Source organism: Bemisia tabaci, chromosome 4 (assembly GCF_918797505.1).
Source record: "Bemisia tabaci chromosome 4, PGI_BMITA_v3".
In the NCBI taxonomy this organism is placed as follows: Eukaryota; Metazoa; Arthropoda; class Insecta; order Hemiptera; family Aleyrodidae; genus Bemisia; species Bemisia tabaci.
Window position 1 is genome coordinate 13,435,297 of NC_092796.1, and position 23,042 is coordinate 13,458,338.

A 23,042-nucleotide genomic window follows, 5' to 3' on the forward strand; every position below is an offset into this window, starting at 1 on the left:
GGAAAAAGCGTGTTACAAACTCCGCGAATGGCGCGCTAAGGAATGGATTTCTGACTTGTTTTACGTGCCCATCGCGATTTTAATGCGATTTTACCGGTAAAAAGAATATTTGTTTAGCTGTTTTTCTTGCGTGCAACTGACCCATTGAGGGGCTTAGAAGACAAGGCGCATAATGCAGTTTTTGAAAAAATTGAGATATTTATGGTTTCAAGTAAAACCAGTTTTAACGCATGTTCTGTGAAAAATTCGCTCCCAAATTCTAATTTTTGAGTATATCAAAAAGTAAGTTTGAGCTTTCTTTTCGCCATAAGGATCTATGTAATTGAGAATTTGCACGCAAATTTTTTATTGCCTCATCTGAGAGTGCTTAAAGAGCTGATTTCGCAGTATTTTTTATAATTTTTTCTGTATTGGGAGATATTCTAACAATTGTCTTAAAAGTGAGAAAATGCACCGCCTTGTGACGTCGTCTGGCGGCATTTCCCATTAAATTGCATGTATTTTATCAAGTTAGATATTTTCGTCACCTCTCCTTCAACAATTGCTCAATTAATAAATCAATGGCATCCTCATGTTCAGTCAACTCAGTAGTTTCCACTTCAACATGAAATTCTTCAAATTTCAGACACCTGCAAATTCTCCATTTCGAAACTTTGAAAACGTGTTTCTGGAAATAGCAAAAACTGCACTTATGCCTCTTGTCCTCCAAGCCCCTCCATTGTCCTTCCCTCTTTTACAAAATTGAAGTCCCTAGGTATACATACTCGAATATTTTTAAACGGTGCAATGGATGTACAAATCTTTGAAGAGAATGCGAAAGTGCGTGCCGCGAAACTCTGTTACTAACTGAATTGTTTTGTCGATCGCATGATCTCATCATGCGGAAGTACCACCTAATGATCTTATTGAGCCACTCATCCTGCGAACTAGATGAATGCTGGCGGGGTCAAAATTCGATCGAAAGCGCACTGACCCACATTACCGAAATGCTAACCGAAAGTTTATTCAATAGGTATAAGTACGCGGAATGAATGTTGATTTCGCTTTCAAGAACTCAGATAACTTGAGAGCTTAGGTGCGTCCGTAGTTCGTTCACCTACGCGCTGAGATTCTGCACCGTACAGCTCATAGATCCTCGGTGAAATTTAAGACGATCGTTTCGGTGAATAGGGATCGTATAAATCGAATGAATCTGAACTGATGGATCTACGAAAGATTTACTTATCTTTTACTTATCCTACTTGTGATATTGCGGATTCTCTGTCATACACTGAAAAAAAAATCTCGGTGTGTTTACTTAGAAAAGGGTGAAATTACCAAGAATTCAGGGTTCTATTTGATCCCAGTTTTTTCTTGGTAAAATTATCATTTATGGAATTGGTAATTTTTCCAATTCCAATAATTAACCAATTATATAATAATTATAACCAAAATAACCAATTCCACAAATGATAATTTTACCAAGAAATCTCGGTAAAATCATTAAACTTTCTCGGTAATTTTACTGGACCTTGGTAAAAACGCCAATAATTTTTATCGACTGCATGTAGTAGAATTACCGAGATAAAATGGCCAAATTACCGGAAATTGATTACCAATAAAACTAGTATTCTTACCTGAAAAAAAAAGAAAAAAAAAACAGTAAAAATACCGGTTTTTATGTAAGCTTACCAGTCCGTCTTGGTAAAATTACCAATAATTGGTAAAAAAGTGAGATGGTAAAGGTACCAACGGACCGTGGTAAAAACGCCGAGAATTTTCTTTCAGTGTATTTCACCATTTTCAAGGATGACTCCACGATCATTATTCTTATTCTACGTTCCGTGCGTGTTTTTCATTGGACGTGTATAATTGAAAAGGAACTGTATCTATTCTGACATGAGCCATGAAAACCATGAGAGTACATGCATGGCAGGGCTCATATCACGCTGTATATAGTTCCGATTGATTTAAATGCGTCAGTATGTGGTTCTTCAAGGTCCATCTTTCTGTGGAAAGTGTTACGTGCCTGTCATATACCTCTCCACATTCTTTCCTATCTCATTCACTTTACACGTTACATATCTTTTGCACTGAAAAAAAAAAATCTCGGTGTATTTACTAAGAAAAGGGTAAAATTACCAAGAGTTCAGGGTTCTATTTGATCCCAGTTTTTTCTTGGTAAAATTACCATTTATGGAATTAGTAATTTTACCGAGAAATCTCGGTAAAATTATTGACTTTCTCGGTAATTTTACTGGACCCCGGTAAAAACGCTACAATTTTTTATCGGCTGTGGTAGAATTACCGAGATAAAATGGCATATTTACCGGGAATTGATTACCAATAAAAGTGGTATTCTTACCCGAGAAAAACAGTAAAAATACCGGGTTTTAGGTAAGCTTACCAGCCTGTCTTGGTAAAATTACTAATAATTGGTAAAAAAAGTGAGATGGTAATGGTACCAACGGACCTTGGTAAAAACGCCGAGAATTTGTTTTCAGTGTGGTCTCCTTTTTACGTTAGATCAACGGACACTGGACATCCAACTCGTTTTCCAAATCGCCGATAGAAAAGTCCGTTAGCTCTTGGTCTGACGTCATCTATTTTCACCTTGCTTGAGACATTGGCCACACCATCGAGATTGACACGGCGTCATTTTTTCGTTTGAAGGTCTCAGACGCAAGTTTTAGGGGCCCAGTGCCTAGTTCGCTCTTTGATTTGTTTAAGTTCCCAATACACAGGTATTTTTCACTATCTGTATTTTGTTTATGTACTTCTTTCGTTGCAGTTTTTACCTGTGGGGCCTGCACAGCATCTCACGAAAGCCAGGCAGCCATTTATCTGCTGATTCATCAAAAGAGCATTGAAGCAATTTTCGAATCTTCGTATTTTCATGGCCTTAAAATAAAAAATCCGGGACATAGTCATTCGTTACTCAGAACTCAACGTAAAAATTTTTTGCTGAGAGAATCTACACGAAAGAAAGAGAGAAAAATTCGTCTCCCGCTTGCTCCACGATAAGATAGCTGATGGATATTATCGTGTGTTTAATTCAAATTCACGCACTGTTTATACTGCCTGCGTGGTCTCCAAGCATATTTCGTCAGAGCCCGCCTGTGCGGTGGATCTTTGGCTCATTCAGGATTTTACACCACACATCAACGCTTGTTGAAAAAAAAGAAAAAAAAGAAACAAAAAGCATTTGACTTTGAAATTAATTATATCTTTGTGTAGGTATTAAAGGATAAAAAAATTGTAATTACTAACACCGTTGGAATCATGTAATTATAAAAAAAAAAGAAATCCGGAGAAATTAAGGAAAAAGAAGAAGAGAAGAAGAGAAGAGGAGAAGAGGAGAAGAGGAGAAGAGGAGAGGGGGAGAAGAGGAGAAGAGGAGAAGAGGAGAAGAGGAGAAGAGGAGAAGAGGAGAAGAGGAGAAGAGGAGAAGAGGAGAAGAGGAGAAGAGAAGAAGATGAGAAGAGGAGAAGGGAAGAAAAGAAGAAGAAGAGAAGAAGAAAAGATGAGAAGAGGAGAAGGCACACGGATAGTGAAAGTACATAAGCACGTATCTCGATCGTAGTGTTTCTAATTCTTTGTTCACACTTAATGTTTTATGTATGTTAGTATTGGAGCATTTTGGTTCAACCTCTCGAAGAATATTCTAAAGAGAGAAAATAAAAATCACGAGAGATTGCAATGATGAGGAGCAGTCACCCTCCAAAAAAGGAAAATTAAACAGGAAAAATGCAACGTCGCAACCCGGAATACATAATATTGTGATTTCACCATTGACAGGAGTTAGCAATCAGCAGCTAAGACAAACGCCACTAAATAGTCGTGTCCGTTCATCAAACCACAGAGGTTGGCTTGGCTTGCAGCATAGATTTTGGCAATTTTCGTTGCTTCTCACATGGATTCCATAGAGCAGGAAAAAAAACAAAGACAAAAATCGAGATGAAAATGAAAACCACTTATAATTACAAATTCGTGTTTCAGCCGGTGGGGCATGAAAACAAGACCGCATTATGGAAATCGTTTTTCTCATATGTAGATGCTGTGTGACGATCAGTTTTAAACTTCACGACAGTTTGAAAGCTTGCATCTTATTTTATCTACAATTCGTTTCGTTATTAACGTGATTAATTTCTTCTTTTGTGCGCTTAAAAAATTAATTAACGAATTACCTAATTTCGTTAAGTTTCGGACATTTCGTCACACCGTAAGTACCTATTCACACTGTTAATAACGCTTTATTTTCGTTGGGCTTGTATTATTCATAAATTCGAATCACATTTGTTTAAACTTTTTTTCCTACCTCTCTCTTTTCTCGGTTTTTGTTATCTCGTTTTGTGACATTTAAAATATCATATCTAAACGTGACTTTTTTAAATCGTGCATATTGTTTCCAATTCTATTGACAGTGAGAGTAACCGCAGTGAAATGACTAAATGAGTGTGCGAAATTTCTAGGATTTCCAGGTTAATCTCAGCAGTTTTTCACATACTAATAAATACGACCAGTCTCCGTTTTAACGACTGAAATACCGATTTAATTGTTACGGGCACAGAATGAAATGTTTTCCCCCTTTTCCTAGGAAATGGGTTTTATTTATTCAAGGTATTTAAATGAAAACAAAAGTAAAATATATGACCGTCCTTTAGTAAAAGGACCTTACTTCACCTAATCTCAAATAATTTGAGTAAATGCTACCATAGCAAAAAAGAAAAATGTTCTTTAAACATTTTCGGATCAAAAAAAGGAGAGGAAGAAGGAGAATAATCCTTAATTGCCAAGAAGCCGGCCTTTATGGCAATCTGAAGTTCACGATTAAAATAAATAAGTAGTTTCGAGTAAAACCTACCCAAAATTCAAATTTACCATCATGTTCAATGTTCTGGGACTGCAGCTGTGCCTTTTGTTGTACATATCACCCATCACATACACAAACAGCTCAGTTATTTTATTCCGATCAGGGGGAAAAAAACTCAAATATAAGTATTATAATGTGATAAGTCATCAAAAAAGGAAGGAAAACGTTATTCAATTTTTTCAATTTTAGGTGTGAGGACGAAGTTGCAATGTCGCAAAATCGTGGGAATTTGATGATGTAGACACCCATTATTGTTTCGTTCTAAGATTATGTCGATTGGAGTGGCACAAAGTAAGAAAAAATATAAAATCTCTACATGCGAGGGAAAACGGGGTTTGGCAAAATAATTTGCTCGCAAAAATACGCTCCTGTCATAATTGAAAAAAATTAATATGTTCCTCATGCTAAATGTTTGTTTAGCCATTGAAATTAGGCGTGGAGTGTGTGCGAAGGGCGCAGAAGAATGGGAACGGGCGAACGCATCAGCGTTAGCCCAGAAAGGGCGCAGGTGGACTCTGACGTGGACCCGAAACGGGCGCCTCATGACGATAACGCCCTAAAGCGGGCACCCCACTCCAAGCCGCCCTTTACACTGGGTCAGCTCAAAAAAGCCATTCCTGCACACTGCTTCAAACGGTCGGCTGCTACCTCCTTCTATTTTTTGCTCTATGACCTAGCCATGATATTCACTCTTTACCACTTGGCCAATACGCTGATTCCACTCCTGCCAACGCCTTTACGGTGAGTCATCTTTCTCTGAAAATGGAGTGTACAAAATTTAAATGGACCCATCTGATCTTGCGTCCTGAAATTCAACCAGTGACAGCCCTCAATGCCGGGTTAAAACTAGATTATAATATCGGACCAGTGTCGACATTGATGACAACGCGTAAATACAACTATTAATACTCGAAGGATGCCCGCGTTGCATACACAAAAAATTGAAGGCGTTTCGGCTGCGCGAGGAGAGCGACCTTAATAATCGATTCTTTACCATAGGTGTAAATGATAGAAAAATTGATACATCGCAATTTACGTCACGTCACTGATCAAAAACTACTGGGATTTTGTTGCAGTTGACGTGTATGCCCTAGATGGGCCCACAAAAATGGAGTCGTGCGCTTATTCCATATTCATAGGAATCTTGGAACACGAAGTTGAAGCGCGGAGACCAATTTAAATCAAAAGGAGCCATCTCTAGTGTAACCTGGGCCCTGAGACTCATAAAAGTACATGAATTCCAGGACTCATGTCACGATGGAAATAGTTCATCTTGATTTAAATCCGTCCAATTATTGCAGTTTTAGCAGATTACAACGAATGTAGCTTAAAGTTTAGTAGCCTGTGAATTGTGAAGTTTGAGCCTTCAGTAAAACAATATTTGACACTAGGTGCGATTATTCAATACCTTTATCGACCTATAATCTCAAATTTTTGGACTCTGTGAACTTGACCACATTAGTTGGATTACATTTTGCAATAAGGAACCACTATTACTGGCTTTTCCATAAAAGCACGTATGTGGATGGGGAAATTAATGGTATATATGTTGTTTCTAAAATGAGCCGGAAATAGTGCGATGTGCCTTCCTCATTGCAAAATGTAATTCAGTTAGGTATTTAACATGGATTACATTTTGCAAAAAGGAACCAGAAGCATTGCAATGTTGCTCAAATTTTGCAACTTCTTTTGTCTTGGAAGAAAAATCTGAGTAACTATTAACAGTTTCTATTTTACTCGCTAAAAACTATAAATTTAAGACACAAATTATTACGTAAATTTCATATTTTTTCATGCTTTCGGTAATTTTATTGCAAAGGATGAAGTTGCACAATCTTAGCACCACTGCAATGATTACCCGCTACAGCGATCACTTTACCAATGCCTAGATGTAGAACTAACTGCTGTGGGGGGTAACTCAGCATTTTATAAGTTCTCGCACACTTTTTTTTACATCCAGAAGTTTTAAATCAACTTCGCTTTTTTTTCGGTGTGGATTCTATCCGTGAGTTATCATTAGTCTTTTGAGCTGATCTGGACAAACTTCTCATGTTGCGAGGCAGGTTGATAGCATGGCCATTGTACTGGGCGGCGCAGGGGTGCGTGATGACGGGGGTGTGGGTACTGGCGCACGAATGCGGGCATCGCGCTTTCAGCGAGTACCAGTGGCTGGATGACGCGGTCGGTTTCGTGCTCCATTCGGCGTTGCTGGTGCCGTACTTCTCGTGGAAGTACTCCCACGCAAGGCACCACGCCAACACCGCCTCCCTGGAGCGCGACGAGGTCTTCGTACCACGTCGGCGGGAGCACCTCCAGTGGTACTTCAAGTACCTCTTCGTCTCGCCCACCGGCCGGCTCTTCGGGCTCCTGGGAGCTCTTCTCTTCGGCTGGCCGCTCTACCTCGCCTTCAACGTCACTGGCCGGTAAGTCGAACGGTGCCTTTAAAATAAGAGTACACGGAGAAAAAAACTTTGTGCGTGGGACCCGAAGTTGAGGTCATATGGATCTCTGAGGTTTTCGTATCACGTATCTAAAAACTTGAGGTCCAGCTGCCTAAGTTCGGGTCAGACATCTGAAGTACTTCGATATTTACCGAAGGGTTCGGGTCACACGTCTGAAGTACTCCGGTACATACCGAATGTCTGACCTGAACTTCGGCAGCTCGACCTCAAGTTTTCGGATGCGTGATCAGAAAATTGACCTCAACTTGACCTCAACTTCGGGTCCCATGCATGCACGAAGTTTTTCTCTCCGTGTATATAGAACCCAATGAGGCTGCCTACACTGCCAAGTGTCTATACTGCCGTGCTAAGGAAGAACGCCGTATGAACATTCAAGAGTTGCCAAATTTCCTTCAATAAAATGTTTCTCTTTGAGAAAAGATATAAATCTTTTTCTTGAAATTTTCAGGGACTTAAGGTAAAATTGCGAACAAAATCATCTGAAAAATTGGAAGAAAAATATTTATAAGTTTACCAGGAAATTAGTGTTTTTTCAAAGGAAATTTAGCGACGCCTGGAGGTTCATACGGCGTTTTCCCTTAGCACATCAGTATAGGTAGAGGTTTTCGGTCTTTAAGAAGCAATAATTTTATCGTTACATACAGGAAACACGTTATACAAGAAACTGGTCTACGGCGTGTAGCAGCTTTAGTAGAAGCTGAGTAGAATGATATCGCTTCTGTGAAGATTCATGGAAAATTCACATCTGAAACTACCGTAACGGAGGTAGCTGATGGACTCAATTTGAGATAGAGAGTTATTTACACTTGATCTCTCTCTTTCACATTGATTCAATGGGTGACGTCCGTTATGTTAGTTTCCGAAATAAAGTTTCAATGAATTTTCACAAATTGGATGTCACTCTACTCAGTATTCATGCTATTACACGTTATGGTTCAGTTTCTTGCACTATCTTGTACATTACAAGGGTCAGATTTAGGGGGTGGCCACATAGACCGTGGCCCATGGCGGCAAATTTAGGGGGTGGCGAAAATTTGCAATTTTTTTAAATGAAGGTATTAAGCAAATCGGACTCAGAAAACAAATTACAAACGAGAAAAGGCGACAAAATCTCTCGTTTTCTGACAGTTTAGTAATTCTTAATTTTGTCGTTTTTCAGTGATACAAGAGATATCGCATAGCACCTTTAATTAGTCGAGTTAAGAGAGAAACCAAACACGCAATTTGGCCTGGAACGGCGCGGCGCAGAGAGCAATGATGACGAGGGCTTGAGATGAAAAGGAGAGGCCCTCAGCGCGGCGGTCGGAATGTAACACATATTAGCGCCTACAAAACTGTAGGAATACTTCACACATTGCGTTAAACAGTGCGTTCAGCAGCGGTCGGCGTGAAGCGCATAGCTCCTGCAAGACTGTGAGAATACTTCACGCATCGCGCAAAACACAGTGCGGTCAGCGCATTGTAATTGTAATTATTTAATTTTTCTCACTGGGACGTATTTATGCTAAAAGGAAGGAGGGATGGGTGGGAAAGAAGGAGTGCGGCGAGTGCGCTCGTTATTGAAGACCGTAAGAATGAATGGGAATCATAGAGCACCAATGACACCAGCGTCGACGACTGGGACGACAAGATTGCCGGTTTGGCACTTCAATTCATGAGCCCTGTTCACAACGCTCTTATCGCAAGCCTACGGCTCACGGGTCAACATATTTTGCCGCTTAGTTCCTTTTGATTTAATCTTAATCCCACTTTTCCATTTTGCGAAAAGGAATCACGTCCACTTTTACATATCGTTTCTTATGCAGCTCAAACGAGCACATGCACATCCCATCAATCCCACCCGTCTCTGCGGGCTGATTATTGAAATTGATAGACGAAGCTGTAGACAAGGAAGTCCTGGAGAGTATAGAGCGATCCTACTGGTTGAAATGAATGGTTCCTAAAGACTAAAGGGAGAAAATGATGGACTGACTATAGGGTCTCTCGTAGGTTGCCGTTAGTTAGTCTATTATATACCTCCCTTGTCCATTGCAACCACCCGCCTCCACCAATGGAATCCCTCCATATCCTTCTGGTCTTCTCTATCTATAGCTTTGTCTATCAATTTTAATAATCGGCCTGCTGGTTCCTTTTAGCATACATATATTAAGCCGCTTTTATAGCGCAGCCTAGCGCTCTGCGACGCCCAATCGCCATTGCCCCCTATCTTCCCAGAGACCATTAGGCAGTTGGCACCTTCTGATCTCCTCCTCCACCCCTTGTCGCCAACCTTTCACACCCTTTCAACCCTTCTCAACCTGTCACAACCTTTTAGCATACATACGTCTATTTCGATCTGTCGGGCAGGCCGTACGAGCGTTTCGCGAACCACTTCGACCCCGGGAGCCCGATCTACCCCGAGAAGAAGCGTCTGCAGATCATCATCTCGGACCTGGGCATGCTGGCCACCCTGTGGATCCTCTACCAGGCCTCCGTCGCGGGAGGGTTCTGCTGGGTCTTCTGCATCTACGTGGCGCCACTCCTAGTCGTCAACGGGTTCCTCGTGGCGATCACCTACCTGCAGCACACCCACCCGGGGCTCCCGCACTACGACTCCTCCGAGTGGGACTGGCTCCGGGGCGCCCTCTCGACCGTCGACCGGGACTGGGGCGTCCTCAACCACGTCTTCCACCGCATCACCGACACCCACGTCGCCCACCACCTCTTCTCGACGATGCCCTTCTACCACGCCGCCGAGGCCACCGCCGCCCTTCGCCCGGTCCTCGGCGAGTACTACCGCTTCGACGACACGCCCATCCTCCGGGCCGCCTTCAGGGAGACCGAGAGATGCATCTTCGTCCAGAGGGACGCCGCCGAGCAGGGCAAAGGCGTCTTCTGGTTCGCCAATCTGGGTTGAGATCACAGCTTCAAAATAAACAAATGAACAAACAAAAAAAAAAAATAAATAAAAAAAAAAACAAAAAAAATCGCAGCTCAGAACGGTGTATGCCTCGAGAATTTGCGATATGAGTACTTTTTCCCTCCGAAAAACTTCGCGAGAAACACATAATTTTCACTGGTTGTGTCTGAAACACACTCTCAATGTCAAAAAAGATCTTTCTCTAGATTTTGCCGTCATGCACCATAGCTTGCTGCGACTTCGCACAATTTTTCGAACCACCAAAAATCTGAAAAAAAACCCGAATGAAATCTAGAAGACTTAAAATTAGTTTTGTCGATTCAAGAACATATGATTTTATCCGATCCTAAAGTAATCTTAGTAAACATTATTATCTAATTCTTAAACATTTTTTCTTGGTCACTGAGTTAATTTTTCCAGTAGAGTGACAGGATTATTTTGACTTCAAACGACCGTTCTCTTTTACTCCTTATCATAGAGAACATATAGAGTCGTAATGTGAGTGGGGGAGCTGGCGGCACTTAAAGCAATTTCCAGATCCCAAATTCCGAGACTCCTGTACGGCGCCGGGTCACTTTTTCGATATATAATCGATTGTTTGCCCGCCATTATGGATCGAACATGTATCGGAAAGGTGACCCGCACACCGGGCTCGGAACTCGTCGAGCAGAACATGGCGCCAGCTCTCCCATTTACATTACGACTCTATATGTACTCCATGCTCTCTATGCATGGTGCGAAATAAGTTTATTTTGATATAGATGGTTTAACGTAAACTTTGGAGTCGTAGGAACATGGCGTGATATAATACCGCATAATAATGAATATTACTCATCCTTGTTCATACAGTGGGTAGTGGAGACACAACTCAATTTTTTTTAAATCACCCATGCATATTATGGTTAGCGTGGCGTAGGAAAAAAATAGATTATGGACCTCAATTACCCAATCCAGGCATTGTGCGTACATAGCTGTTAAAATGTAGCATACATACGGGAAGATAATGACCGCATGTGTACATTCAGGTGTACGGCTTAGGTATATATGCGTAGGATTCGTAAACAGATTAATGCTGGAATCAAACGCTGAATTTGGCAGCTGAACATGGAAGTCAATGGTCATCGCTCCACGGCTGGAATTCCGCAAATTCGAGTTATTTTCATGCAGATTTGTATCGAATCTATTCGATTAGTTTCAGACAAATCCGACATTATCCGATGGTCGCTGAGCCTCATTGCATTTGCGCGCCACGCGCATGCGTGTGATTCCGGCTTAATACTTGATCAGGTCCTACATCAGTAACAAAGCTCTAACTCACGCATTGAGTAGCAATTTCAAACTCATAAGCACTCAAATAGATAGGTGTTTGATGGCCCAATGAGGTTTTTAAATTCTCGATGGTACATACCTATTTAGAGTTTAAACGAGTGTTAATTACACAAACTCAACTGAGAATCTTCTTGTTTTTGGATTGCCAACCTTCAATTTTGCAAAATGACTTCGACAAACGTCATAGTTAGGCAAATAAAATCGCATCCCCCGTTTCTCCTTCATTGCCTGTAACGAGGACAGCGTTCCTTTTATAAGACTTCAACATCAAAGCTAACACAGCAAAAAATTCATCGACGGAAGTTATGCCAGCCTTTTCGCTTCGCAAGCTCCATCCGGAAAGATTTTTAGCTCTGAAATAGCCTCTATAATAATGCGATTTTGCTAGCTGAACATGGAGGGCTTCTCTCGAAAAAGGTCGTAAATGGAATTTTCTGGAATTTTCCAAGTTCACGTACTCACATTTGATCAAAAATTATTCGACATAGGTACTCGTAATCGTGGAAGCACCCCCCAGTGAAACAACGCAAGTAAAGAGCAAAATACGAAATTCACCTCGCGTTGTACTAACATTTATGGTACGATTGGAATTTTTTTAGGATTTTTTTTTAAAAATGTGTCTCAAAATACCAATCTGTGTTCAATTCGTACACGAAATAATACCTAAAACATTAGGAGGCATCACACAGTAAAATAACACGCTTGATTTGTCTGGGTACCGGTCAGAATACAGGGATAAACTCCATCAGAACTCGGGGGTAGGTAAACATTAAAATTACATAACTTTAAAACACTTGGATGGCAAACTAAAGGTATGTCCTCTTCTAAAAACAATTTGTTTGAAAACGCACACATACATTCCGCTATCGCAGTACTTCTTGACACTCTACAACACCAAACCGCCACAGTCTTTTATGCTCCCTAAGCACTGTAGGGTGCACTGTTCCTTCGTTTTCTCCCGGCAGAAACTCACAAAAGCATCCGTTATGACTGTTTTTTTCTGCCATTCTGTACAAATGAGTCACTAGACCAAGTGTTTGGTATACCATCGTCAAACATGCTGTCATTCTCCGTTTCCGTAGTTTGCATATCACTTATTGATTTTTGATGGAGGCTTCTCATCGGTTTCCGGTAATTACAGAACCCTCCACTGCGTTAGATTCGGATAGTGTAAACCAATAAAGTGTCATAAAAAGAAAATGATGATAATTTTATGTGCACTCAGGTGTTACCTTGAAATGCTGAAGAATTTGCAAACAAGAAAACGGGTTATTAAGGTCTAAACCGTGTTCAAATTTTCAGAGTAAGCGGCCTTCATAGACCGCAACGCATCTACTCGAACAAAAATTAAATGCCCTAATTCGGTTCTTCTATTCTGTTTTGTGCCGCATATCAGAGTTCAAATGAATATTGATTTCTCTGTTGTGATTGAAAACCATTTCATTTTTGGAAAACCAGCCGGAAATTTTGGGAACGATTCTGAGGAACGGTGCAACTCTCTTTGATTATTCCAGCCCATTCTACGGCGATGTCCGTCGCTTAAGGTACGAACTTTTTTTTCCCTGGGTGTGTCTACCCCACACGAGTGGTATCAATATTAAGACGACAAATTGTCATTTGCCGTACACAAATGACAGTAAAATTAAACCTTCACAGAAAAATTGAATGAAATATACTGTTTTCAACTCACTCGAATAGATCGGCGGAATTGTTTACATTTCGGGAGTATGTCATTTTAGGATGAGAAATAAAAATAAACGCTTTTTAAAACTGATATGTGAATCGGAAGGAAAAGTGTTGGCAATTGAAAGGCACTCCTTGTGTGGAAACACAAAAGCGAGTATAAACATACTAGCCGGCACTGAAAAAAACGCCAAGTTACGTATATTAATGCAATCATTTCATAAGCGTAATTCTTTTTTAAGCACTTGGAATTTCTTTTAAGATATCGGGACTTTTTTTTAATACACTTTTTTAAAAATATGATTCGTATTTTTAAAAAATCAGATTTAATTTGCGATTCATTTTGAATGGAAGTTTCTTTTTTTAATATTTCAATTTAATTATTTTTTTGAATTGAAGTCGTCGGACGGATCCACTTACGAGTTTTTGGTGATTTCATTCCAATTTGACGTAACAAATGCCGTAATTTTGCACTCCATCAGCCATAGTATTAAAAAATAAAGGAATTACCCTCTAAAGACAGCACTACTGAAAAACAAAGGTTTTTCCATTTAATGACAAGAAAGTAACACTAGACCGCGTCAATTATTAAAAGTATCATCGAATGAAAAATGCCAGGAAATGAGGCGGCATATTTTAATTGACTTCGGGTCATCATCTGATCATGGAACAGTTTCGACTTGTAAATGCTTGGTTTTACATAGACTAAGCATACTTACTCAAAAGGAACAGCGCGCTACGGCATGTCACAGCGTTGTTCGCCTTCATTTCACCCAATAGGCAGAAACGGACCAAACTCGGGTATGTTTGCTGCCAGTAGGATTAGGTATTGGTAAGAGGCAGTGCCACCAATTAGATACAATTTTATTGAGAGCCCTATATCCCTGGTAAAAATTGGCAGTAGAATCTGTGTTCCAAAATACCATAGACCTACAGCCGGCTGTAAGATTTCCAATAGCTTCTATAGCCGGCAACACAATTTCTTACAGCCTTTTATAGCCGATGGCGACTAAGCAACAGCCTGGCGATAAAGTGTATGCTAAACGTTACTAATTACGGATGCTAGGACTCGGTGAGTTTTTGAACTACCGCTCTCTTTTTGGGCCGTAGTATCTTGATTTATTTTCCGAGGAAAGCTCCGTACTTTTGAAGGATGCTTGCCATTCCTAATATCTTAGAGCGCCTGCAATGTTGTATGATACTGTGCAATACCTCTGGTGTGAAATAGCTGCTTCAAGGGCCGTGGTACGCTGCGGCGGGCGGGCAGCCAGCGCGAAACGCGCATTGGCGCCTACAAACCTAACAGGGATACTTCACGCGTTGCGCAATGCGTGAAGTATCCCTGCTAGGTTTGTAGGCGCCAGTGCGTCGCCGCTCCGCTTTATGTTAGGTTCTGATATTTAATCTGGCGGAGTCAGCGTTATTCAACTCATGATTTTGAAATGTTTGCACATCCTGTATAGATTATTCTCATTTTAATTGATGAAAAAAAAATATGTATTAAAGGAAAATATAATGTGTGTTTTGTAAATATTAAGGTGGTTCCGTATCAAACTTAATGATTTCCAAAGCACACGAATTTCTACACAATTTCTTATAGCCTTTTATAATCGATGGCAAAAAGCAACAGCCAGGCGATAAAGTGTAAAGCCCGGCGATAGGAACTATAGCCCGGCTGCATAATTTGTTATCGCTTCGTATAGCCCGTCCGTATGATTTTCTCCGCATTCTACAGGCAGCTATATGATTTTCTGTAGCCTTCTTTAGCCGGCTATAAGAATTCCTATGGTATTTTGAAACGCAGCTCTTTTTGCCAATTTTTACCAGGGTAATTAGCTTGGATAACATGAAAATGTATTCAAACGATAACGGTGATTTCTGGAAAACAAAATAAATCGATATCAGTCGAATAATCGATAAATGTATATGTTACCGGCAAACCCCGATTCCCAAGCAAACCTAGGTTTGCCAAGCAGGCATCAGGCAAACCTAGGTTTGCCAAACGCCATATTAGGCAAACCCTGATTTTGTTTTTCACGACAAATATGACAGTGTTAACTGTTTTTTCACAGCAAATTTAATGTTGGCAGGCAGATTGTGGAGACCAAATTTTTACAGATTGAAGCTGACTTTACTCAAGGAACACGTGCATCGTACAACACTGATAAAAGCTACAAATAAAGGGGGAAATAGCTGGGAAAAATGATAATTACATAAGTTTAAAAAAAATGTCATTTAAATGTTTAAAATAGTAATGATCCCTTCATATTGAGGCGTCTTTGCATACCAATTAATAAGAACATTCCCTTCTTCTAGCCGTACTGCCGTACATCGTCTTCGTTGCACGATTAACACCCAAATAAAGTTAAGCGGCACGGTCATATTTGCGTTTAAAAACAAAATTGGGATATGCCTGAAAGGGTGTTCGGGAAACCTAGGTTTGCCTAGTTTATTTTTTTCTGATAATTAAGCTCTTTCCTGAAATTTTCGGGCAAACCTAGGTCTGCTGGTAACTTCAGAAGGGACGAAAAAACGGAAATCGAAAAAGTTTTAAAGAAGGCTAAGCAAACCATTCATTAACAATTTTGACTGAAATGCCTTCAGGCAATCGTGTGAGGCTAGTAGTACACATCTGAGTTCGATAAGGGTGCATTTATAATAGCCAATGACCTAATTTAGCCGATTTTGGACATTGGCCTGCCAATATTGACACTGGCTGGTCATTTCAGCCACTGCCGACCTTGGGTGAATTCGGTCATCGGCTATAACACATACAGAATTGGGAGGGTGCATTTGCGAGCCAGAAACCGAAAACGATTAATACTCGAAGAAACCACTCAAGGCTTCATTTTGAATTCCATGACCAATTCCGTCAATTAATTCTCCCGTGGGGATGACAAAGTCCATACATTGAAATTTAACACAATTAAATTCTTTTGGTAGACGAACAAGCTCTTTCTGGAAAGGTCCAACGTAGATATATATGATTGGTTTGCCGAAAGTCATCCACTTGTTTGTTATGTGAAAATTATGTGTTTGATCTGGAAAAATTCTTTCGACAGGACTCCATAACGGAATATGTATCTAATTCGCAAAAAGCCCATGGCATTATCGGCGATCACCTTCATTTTCTCCGTGATACTCTCGCCTGTCACTCCCGATTCAATATCGCTGTTCAGAGACAAGGATTTCCAGCATCATCGATGTGACATTGAGGTCAAAGGTTGCAAGCCGGTGTGCAATGGACTGAAAAGGCAGGCTTCATCGCTGCGAGGGAATGCCTCTTGTGTTCATTTTTACCGGCGAGAAAACTGCGAGTCGTACATAGGGTCTTGGAATTCGACTATGGGCGACCTCAGTAACTTCAAGAAAACGGACGCTCAAGATGCAATCGTTTCAGTCGGGGACTGTAAGCAACCGATCGACGTGAGTATTGAGTAATGCCTACCCATTGCCCAAGCCGGAGAGACGCGGTCGAGGGGACTTGAGGGATGGGGGGGGGTGGTTCCCCCTTCCCCTATCATTTTGTCCTTTCTTTAAGAAGGGAGTACTGAGATCAAAGAGTACATAGAGTCGAAATATATATGGGGGAGAGCTGGCGCCATGTTCTGGTCGACGAGTTCCAAGCCCGGTGCCGGTGTGCGCCGAGCTTCCGTCACTATTTCGATACATTTTCCATCCAAAATGGGGATGTGTAATACGTAGTAATTTCTGTCCTCTTTTTTTAACATCTCTGCCGTGATTGCGAAGAGAGCAGTGTGTGTCAAATTTTCATAATCGAGTTTCCTTCAAAATTCGTCTAATCTCTTGAAGATAAAATCACTAAAGTAGCTAAAACAGCAAAATTAATCTTAATTATACCTATAAAAATGAGACTTTGACACAGACTGAAGTACGAATAAAATGACGCAGTTTCAGGCTAGACAGCAGTAAGTGAGGAAGGGGAGATCAAAGGTCAGAGTCTTAATAGAGAGGATCTTTACTTTCAGAAGCCTTCAGTTAGTCATGGACATCTATACATATGTGCCTTGTCAAGGTCGACTTCCAAAAAAGGAATCAATATTCACAGTGAGGAGAAAGTCATTCAGAATATTATTTGGCGGGCAATTTTTCTTTGAAACATCGTTTTGGTATTCGATAAAAATTCTTTGCTCATTAGCCGCCAACGGGCGATTTCGACGATTTCGCTGCCCCCTTTTGGGGGCGCGCAGCGCTAAAGGGGTTGGGCCGTGTGGCGGCCAGGAGACACGGTCCCGTAGTCGATAAAGGGAAACAATTTGTAAAAAGTGCCCCGCCAATCACTGAAAGAAATCACTGGAATCACTGCATGCGTAATCAAAAGAAGAAATTAAAGAGGAAATTAATTTTGAGCACAAAAAAATGACCGGTAATGGTCGGAAGAGAGTGTTTTAAGGGCGGGATATGGAAATCTCCAAAAAACCGGAAGAGAAAGCGGGGGTGGAGGAAGAGAAGGGAGAACGGATTGAGTGGGTGCAGAATGCACAACGAAGGGTGGGAGGAGTGATGCAATTATTGCAGGGAAAAGGAAGGAAGGGCTTGGAAGAGGTAGTGGACACGTTAGGATTTTCAACGTGAGGTCGACCTCAGCTTCCCATTTTATACTAGGGGGCCCTGCCCCCTGACCGCTACGCGGCCCAACCCCCGGGAGGGCGCCTCGCGCCCTCAGGCCCGCTTCGCGGGCCATATACGCATATGCATGGGCAAAAATGTTCTTCCATTTTAATACACCATTTTGTGTTCGAGCTGCATCGATTTCAAAATTTTTGACGTAACCTTCAGATTTGTAAATGATGAGGAATAGCTGGATGTACATGATTTCACAGTCCACTTACTGGAGAAATGTCCGTTTATTATGTTATTTTTAAATACTTATTTTTTAAAAAAAAAAATCGGATTTCGGCCGTTAAGAGTTAATAATATTTGATCCGTCCCGACGCACCGCAGCGCCTGCCTTCTCACTTTTTATCTGCTGTAAATATTAATAGAAATTCAGCAATCAAGTAGGTAAATTGACCAATGCCACAAATCGAAGCCGGAAGAATGCAGGAAAAATTGAGTTAAACCTTATACCTTGGACCTTGAACCTTGAACCCTGAGCGATGCACCGTTCCTCAACTCTCCGAATGAGGAGCCCTTCACGAGCTTTTCCATTGTTTTATTGTTTATTCAAGTCACTCAGGTAGAATCCCACACCTTGACGTTTCTAGCGGAAATGACATATCTCTCACGCTATTAACATTGGACTTAAGTGACATGAGCTTTAAAAGCTCTACAACATTAAAAGTTCGGGGTTTCATAATTTTTTGCACATCTACATCTACTACAGATGACATCATGTAAAGATCATCCTTATCGGTCTGGCAGTTCGTCAGAAATAGTGCTTCCAATATTTTGCTTGTAGCTGTATAATATAGATAGATTAGGATTAGCCATGTGAGCCGAAATCTTGATTTTGCAACCAAATTTTATATCTTCCTCTGCATACGCTATTGATGTCACTTTTTTTTCATCTTTTTTTTGCAGCCGCCAAATTCCATTTCGTTTTACGAGCATGCACAATTCGGCGGGAAGAAGTGCAACATAAAGGTCAACATCGGCTGCCAACCGATGTGCCCGGAATTGGACAACCAAGCCTCCTCCGCAGATGGCGACGCCGTTTGCGCCAAGGTGTACAACGAGCCCAACTGCAAGGGATATTTGGGTGACTTGTACAATTTAAAAGTGAGCCCCAATGAATACCGGAACTTCAAGAAGCATCGGGATACCAAAGTCCTCCGAGACCGGATTTCCTCTATCAGTGACTGTTCGAACAGAACCGTCTCGTTTTTCGAGCACAAGCATTTTAAAGGGAAAAGGTGCGACTTGGAGGTGAAAGGTTGCCAGAGGATGTGCCCCGAGTTGGATAAAAAAGCCTCTTCCGTGAGAGGAGAAGTCGGCTGCGTCAGGCTCTATAAAGATGCCAACTGCACGGACTATCTAGACTCGATAGTCGTCTCGCCTAGCGGGAGAAGGTACCGGGACTTCAAATATCATCCATATAAACATTATTGGACCAAAATTAACGATCAAGCCTCTTCTATTAAGGACTGTATCACCTTTGACAGTGGTAATTTTGTATTCAGCAGGCCCCTTGGCCTGCACCCCTAGGATGTTCCAAGGCCGCACTGAAAAAACGAGATTAGGGCTGGGCCCTAGAATTGCTTCACCTCCACCGCCACAGGGGCAGGCCCTGCGTGGGTAAGGCACAGCCCTACCTGGACAGGGTCTACCTCTTACCAGGTAGGGCTGAACCCTGAAGCAGGTAGATTTGGGCTCTACGCGCGCCGGGCCTGCCCCTATGGCGGTGGAGGTGAAGCAATTTTACCTACCCGGTTAGGGCTGGGACCTTCGGTGCAGGTACCAGCCCTAAACTCGTTTTTTCCGTGCGTAGGATCGTGTACGAGAATTGGAGAAGGTGATTCCTTATGAGAAAGCACATCGGATAATGATGGAATATTTACCCATACATAATATTGTTGCGATACTACACCACTTCAAGATGTAATATTTTTATGCGCCCCATTTTTAATGGTAAACTTGTTGCAACATCTTGTTTATAAAGTATATTATCAGAATAATTGTTTAAAAATCCTAAGGTGGGAAAGAGTCGCGGGGGGGTGTCTCCCCCTGGAAATTTTCAGAGTCCCTTTATACTGAGAGTCAAGACAATGTGAATCCATTTCTGATTGGGTCCCGTATTTTAGGCCTTCACAGTGTCACAAACGAGAATAAAGGTTATATTTTCACCGATTGCAAAGATTTTAATCTGGAATGGACCAGGGAATTACGGTCTCGGCAAGGAACAAACGGAATGAGAGAAGGAACGGAGAAAGGAATTTAAGAATGGGCCGATCAAAGATTACGAAAAACGTTCAATTTGTGTAATCTTTATTCCCGTTTGTGACTCCATGAGGGTGTGTTGTCTTGACTCTCAGTATAAAGGGACTCTAGAAATTTTCATGAATGGAGGTACTAGAGACGCTATTTTGATCTTACTCAATGTAAGTATCGAGCCTTTGAATTGAAGAACTGATAATATTTAATATTATGTCAAATCATTTACAAGGACAAGTTTTTCAGTTTGTTCTCAATGAAAGTGTTGCGAGTGCTTCCAGCCTGGCATCGGGCATTTGGTTAATCTCCTGCACTTGCTTACCTAAAAATTCCTACTTTTTCCTTTTCTCCCCCTTATACATTAATGTGATCTTAAATCAACATTCATTTGCCTCTGAGTGAATTGTCCATCCCAGCTGAAACGCACTCATTATTATGGTCAGCTGCAAGTGAGGTTCGTATCAGTACAAAAACACGTAATTGATGTCATGGTTTGATTCATGTTAAATGTTCAAGAAAGGATTCACATTTTCGACCTAGAGGCTACTGAAACAACTAAAATTAGTACTTTTAAAATTTAAATTATTTACTGTTCAAAGTATTCGAGTTTCGTAATGATTCCTATAGATTGTATAGTCCTCTTACATTGTTCTTGTGTTTTATAATATTTCCTCTATTTTCCAGGGAAGGAATTATCATGCTTAGCTGCACAAAATTTTAGTGAATATATTTGTGTTGGTTGTCCGAAAACAAAAATACCTATAAATAAAGAAAAACTGAAGAAGGGACATTTACTTGATTTTCTTTGGACGCCTTACCAAGGATTTAATGCGAGAACATTCGGGACGGCTTTCTGTAAATACTTCCTTCATCATTGATTCGTTTTTTGTCATGGGAACGGAGTTCCCCATGATATTAGAATCGTTCCGTTGCTTTCGCTATGGGATTCCCTATACCTCTGCGACCTTGAGCGTTTCGCCCAGTCTCCGATTTTTGGTTGATTTTCCGATGTATCAAAAACCGTTGTATTTTTTAGCCAATCATGTCTCTACGTCAAGTTGTGTTGATTGCTAAAATTCGCTTTCAGCGAGTTTTTTTCCACCTTGAGATGTCGTGTCTGACTGGTAAATCTGCGCAGAACCACGAAGTTCCGTTTTTAGGCAAATTCTTTTTTTTGGGAGGTTCTGATTGGTTATTTTTCGCCATCAGTTTTCTGTTCGTTGGTGCAAAAGATCGCCTACCTCGGTGTTCTTGAGAAGCCGCCATTATCCCACCTCAAATTTGAAAAATAGAAGTAAAGAAATAATAACCATCGTACAAGGTGGAAAATTGTTCTGGAGGACTCGTTACGGATAAAGAAGTCAAAATCAGAGCTCGATTGATTGATTTAATTCATGGATACGCAAATATTGCCTTAGCTCAACTGCCGCGATCGGAATGCGTGCTGGGATGAACCTCAAGACGCATTAAAACAGTGCGAACCATGGCTCCTACAGCAATGCGCTTCACATTCCAAAAGCAGTCAAGGTCTCTTGTGATAAGTCCCGCCCATTGCCCGAGTCTTTTAAATGCTATTTTTACTCCCGCTCACGTGGACCCGTCATAGCCTAGTTGACTAAACCGCCTCGTATTCGTGATTAGATGCGGGCACCCGGCGATCGTGAGTTCGATACCCGACGATGGGAACTACTTTTTAATGGTTGTATTGAATGTTTTAGACTAATCATCAAAAAATAATTAATAGTAGATGATAAATGTACGAACATTTTCTCGTGAGTTAATATGTTAAACAAAAATACTGGAATATACCTCCTTCATATAATCAGCCACATGTTCCCCCAAATTAATGACGTTATTTTCTTTTTTCAATAAAGTTAATTTGCATTCAACGTTCGTAAGTTAAGCAAAAAGTACCTATTGATACAAATAGAAAGACATGAAAATAGTATGTCTAACATTTCAGTTGTTTTTTTTTTTATTTATTTTTTGTTTTCTTATTTTTTCAATAAAACAAATTGACTGGGACTAGAATCATCGTATCTCTGAAGACAAAAGCTAAGTTTTTTGATACAGAAATACTAATATATTCATCCTTTATATAATCAGGGAGATGTTGACCCAAATATTGATGTATATTTTCTCTGTTCGCCCAAATTAATGATGGTATTTTCTTTTTTCAATAAAATTAATTTACATTCCACGTTCTTAAAGCAATATTTTCTCCAAAATTCAGCAAAAAATAACAATTTATACCTACGCAAAAAGTAAATAAATAAATAAAGCAATGACATGAAAGTAGTATAGGTAGTACACATCTAACATTTCGGTTACATCTATTTGAATGAAAAAAATGGCAACTTAGGAAGCACATAGGTCACTTATCGACGGTGAAACTACCAAACCACGTATCTCGGTTTGCGACGTCGCAGACTTTCTGTCATACTTTATTTTTTAAATGAAAAGCTACTTAACGTCCAGTCTTGAAAATTTCCGTGATTTTTCCTCTTCGTGCGGAGAAAATTCTGTGAAAATTTCAAGGAATGATATTGATTTGGTCTACTTCAAAAAAATAAAATGTGAGCGGAGATTTTTAAACACCGCAAACGAGATACGTGGTTTGGTAGTTTCACCGTCGTTATGATGCGTATTCGGGCATATGCGTAGAGTAAAAATATCATACTTTACGCCGAAAAAACGAAACTGAAAGTTAAATGCGTTAACTTCCAAAAACCATACATAATCCAACGAAAATAAATAATTGGTAAATAACAGCTTTCTTGTATGCAAAGAAAAAAAATTAAAAATGTTAAAAAAGAGATGTCGACACAAAATTACATAGCCCCTTCAATTCTGAAGATACTACAAACGAACTGTACCTTAAAATTTTCATATCCCAGAAGCAAAAGTTCCCATGACGAATATT

At 40.5% G+C, this 23,042-nt stretch overlaps 2 protein-coding genes across 2 annotated transcripts; both read left to right on the top strand.

Annotated features, from left to right (window-relative positions):
- The first annotated feature begins 3,808 nt into the window (after positions 1–3,808).
- LOC109034286 (uncharacterized) lies at positions 3,809–10,599 on the top strand. Its single transcript, XM_019047339.2, has 4 exons — positions 3,809–4,201; positions 5,273–5,593; positions 6,916–7,275; positions 9,661–10,599. Exons 2-4 carry the CDS (start codon positions 5,316–5,318, stop codon positions 10,208–10,210), a joined length of 1,188 nt encoding a protein of 395 aa, XP_018902884.2. The 5' UTR covers positions 3,809–4,201; positions 5,273–5,315; the 3' UTR covers positions 10,211–10,599.
- A 2,260-nt stretch (positions 10,600–12,859) lies between these two features.
- On the top strand, positions 12,860–22,819 carry LOC109034315 (uncharacterized). The gene is made up of 3 exons (XM_072299364.1): positions 12,860–13,086; positions 16,288–16,651; positions 18,770–22,819. Exons 2-3 carry the CDS (start codon positions 16,304–16,306, stop codon positions 19,391–19,393), a joined length of 972 nt encoding a protein of 323 aa, XP_072155465.1. The 5' UTR covers positions 12,860–13,086; positions 16,288–16,303; the 3' UTR covers positions 19,394–22,819.
- The last annotated feature ends 223 nt before the right edge of the window (positions 22,820–23,042 follow it).

Coding starts and splice junctions, on each gene's coding strand:
- LOC109034315 (XM_072299364.1), top strand. CDS start 16,304: ATGTATCTAATTCGCAAAAAGCCCATGGCATTATCGGCGATCACCTTC. Junction 16,652..18,769: donor ACTGTAAGCAACCGATCGAC/GTGAGTATTGAG, acceptor TTTTTTTTGCAG/CCGCCAAATTCCATTTCGTT.
- LOC109034286 (XM_019047339.2), top strand. CDS start 5,316: ATGGGAACGGGCGAACGCATCAGCGTTAGCCCAGAAAGGGCGCAGGTG. Junction 5,594..6,915: donor CTCCTGCCAACGCCTTTACG/GTGAGTCATCTT, acceptor GTTGCGAGGCAG/GTTGATAGCATGGCCATTGT. Junction 7,276..9,660: donor GCCTTCAACGTCACTGGCCG/GTAAGTCGAACG, acceptor TCTGTCGGGCAG/GCCGTACGAGCGTTTCGCGA.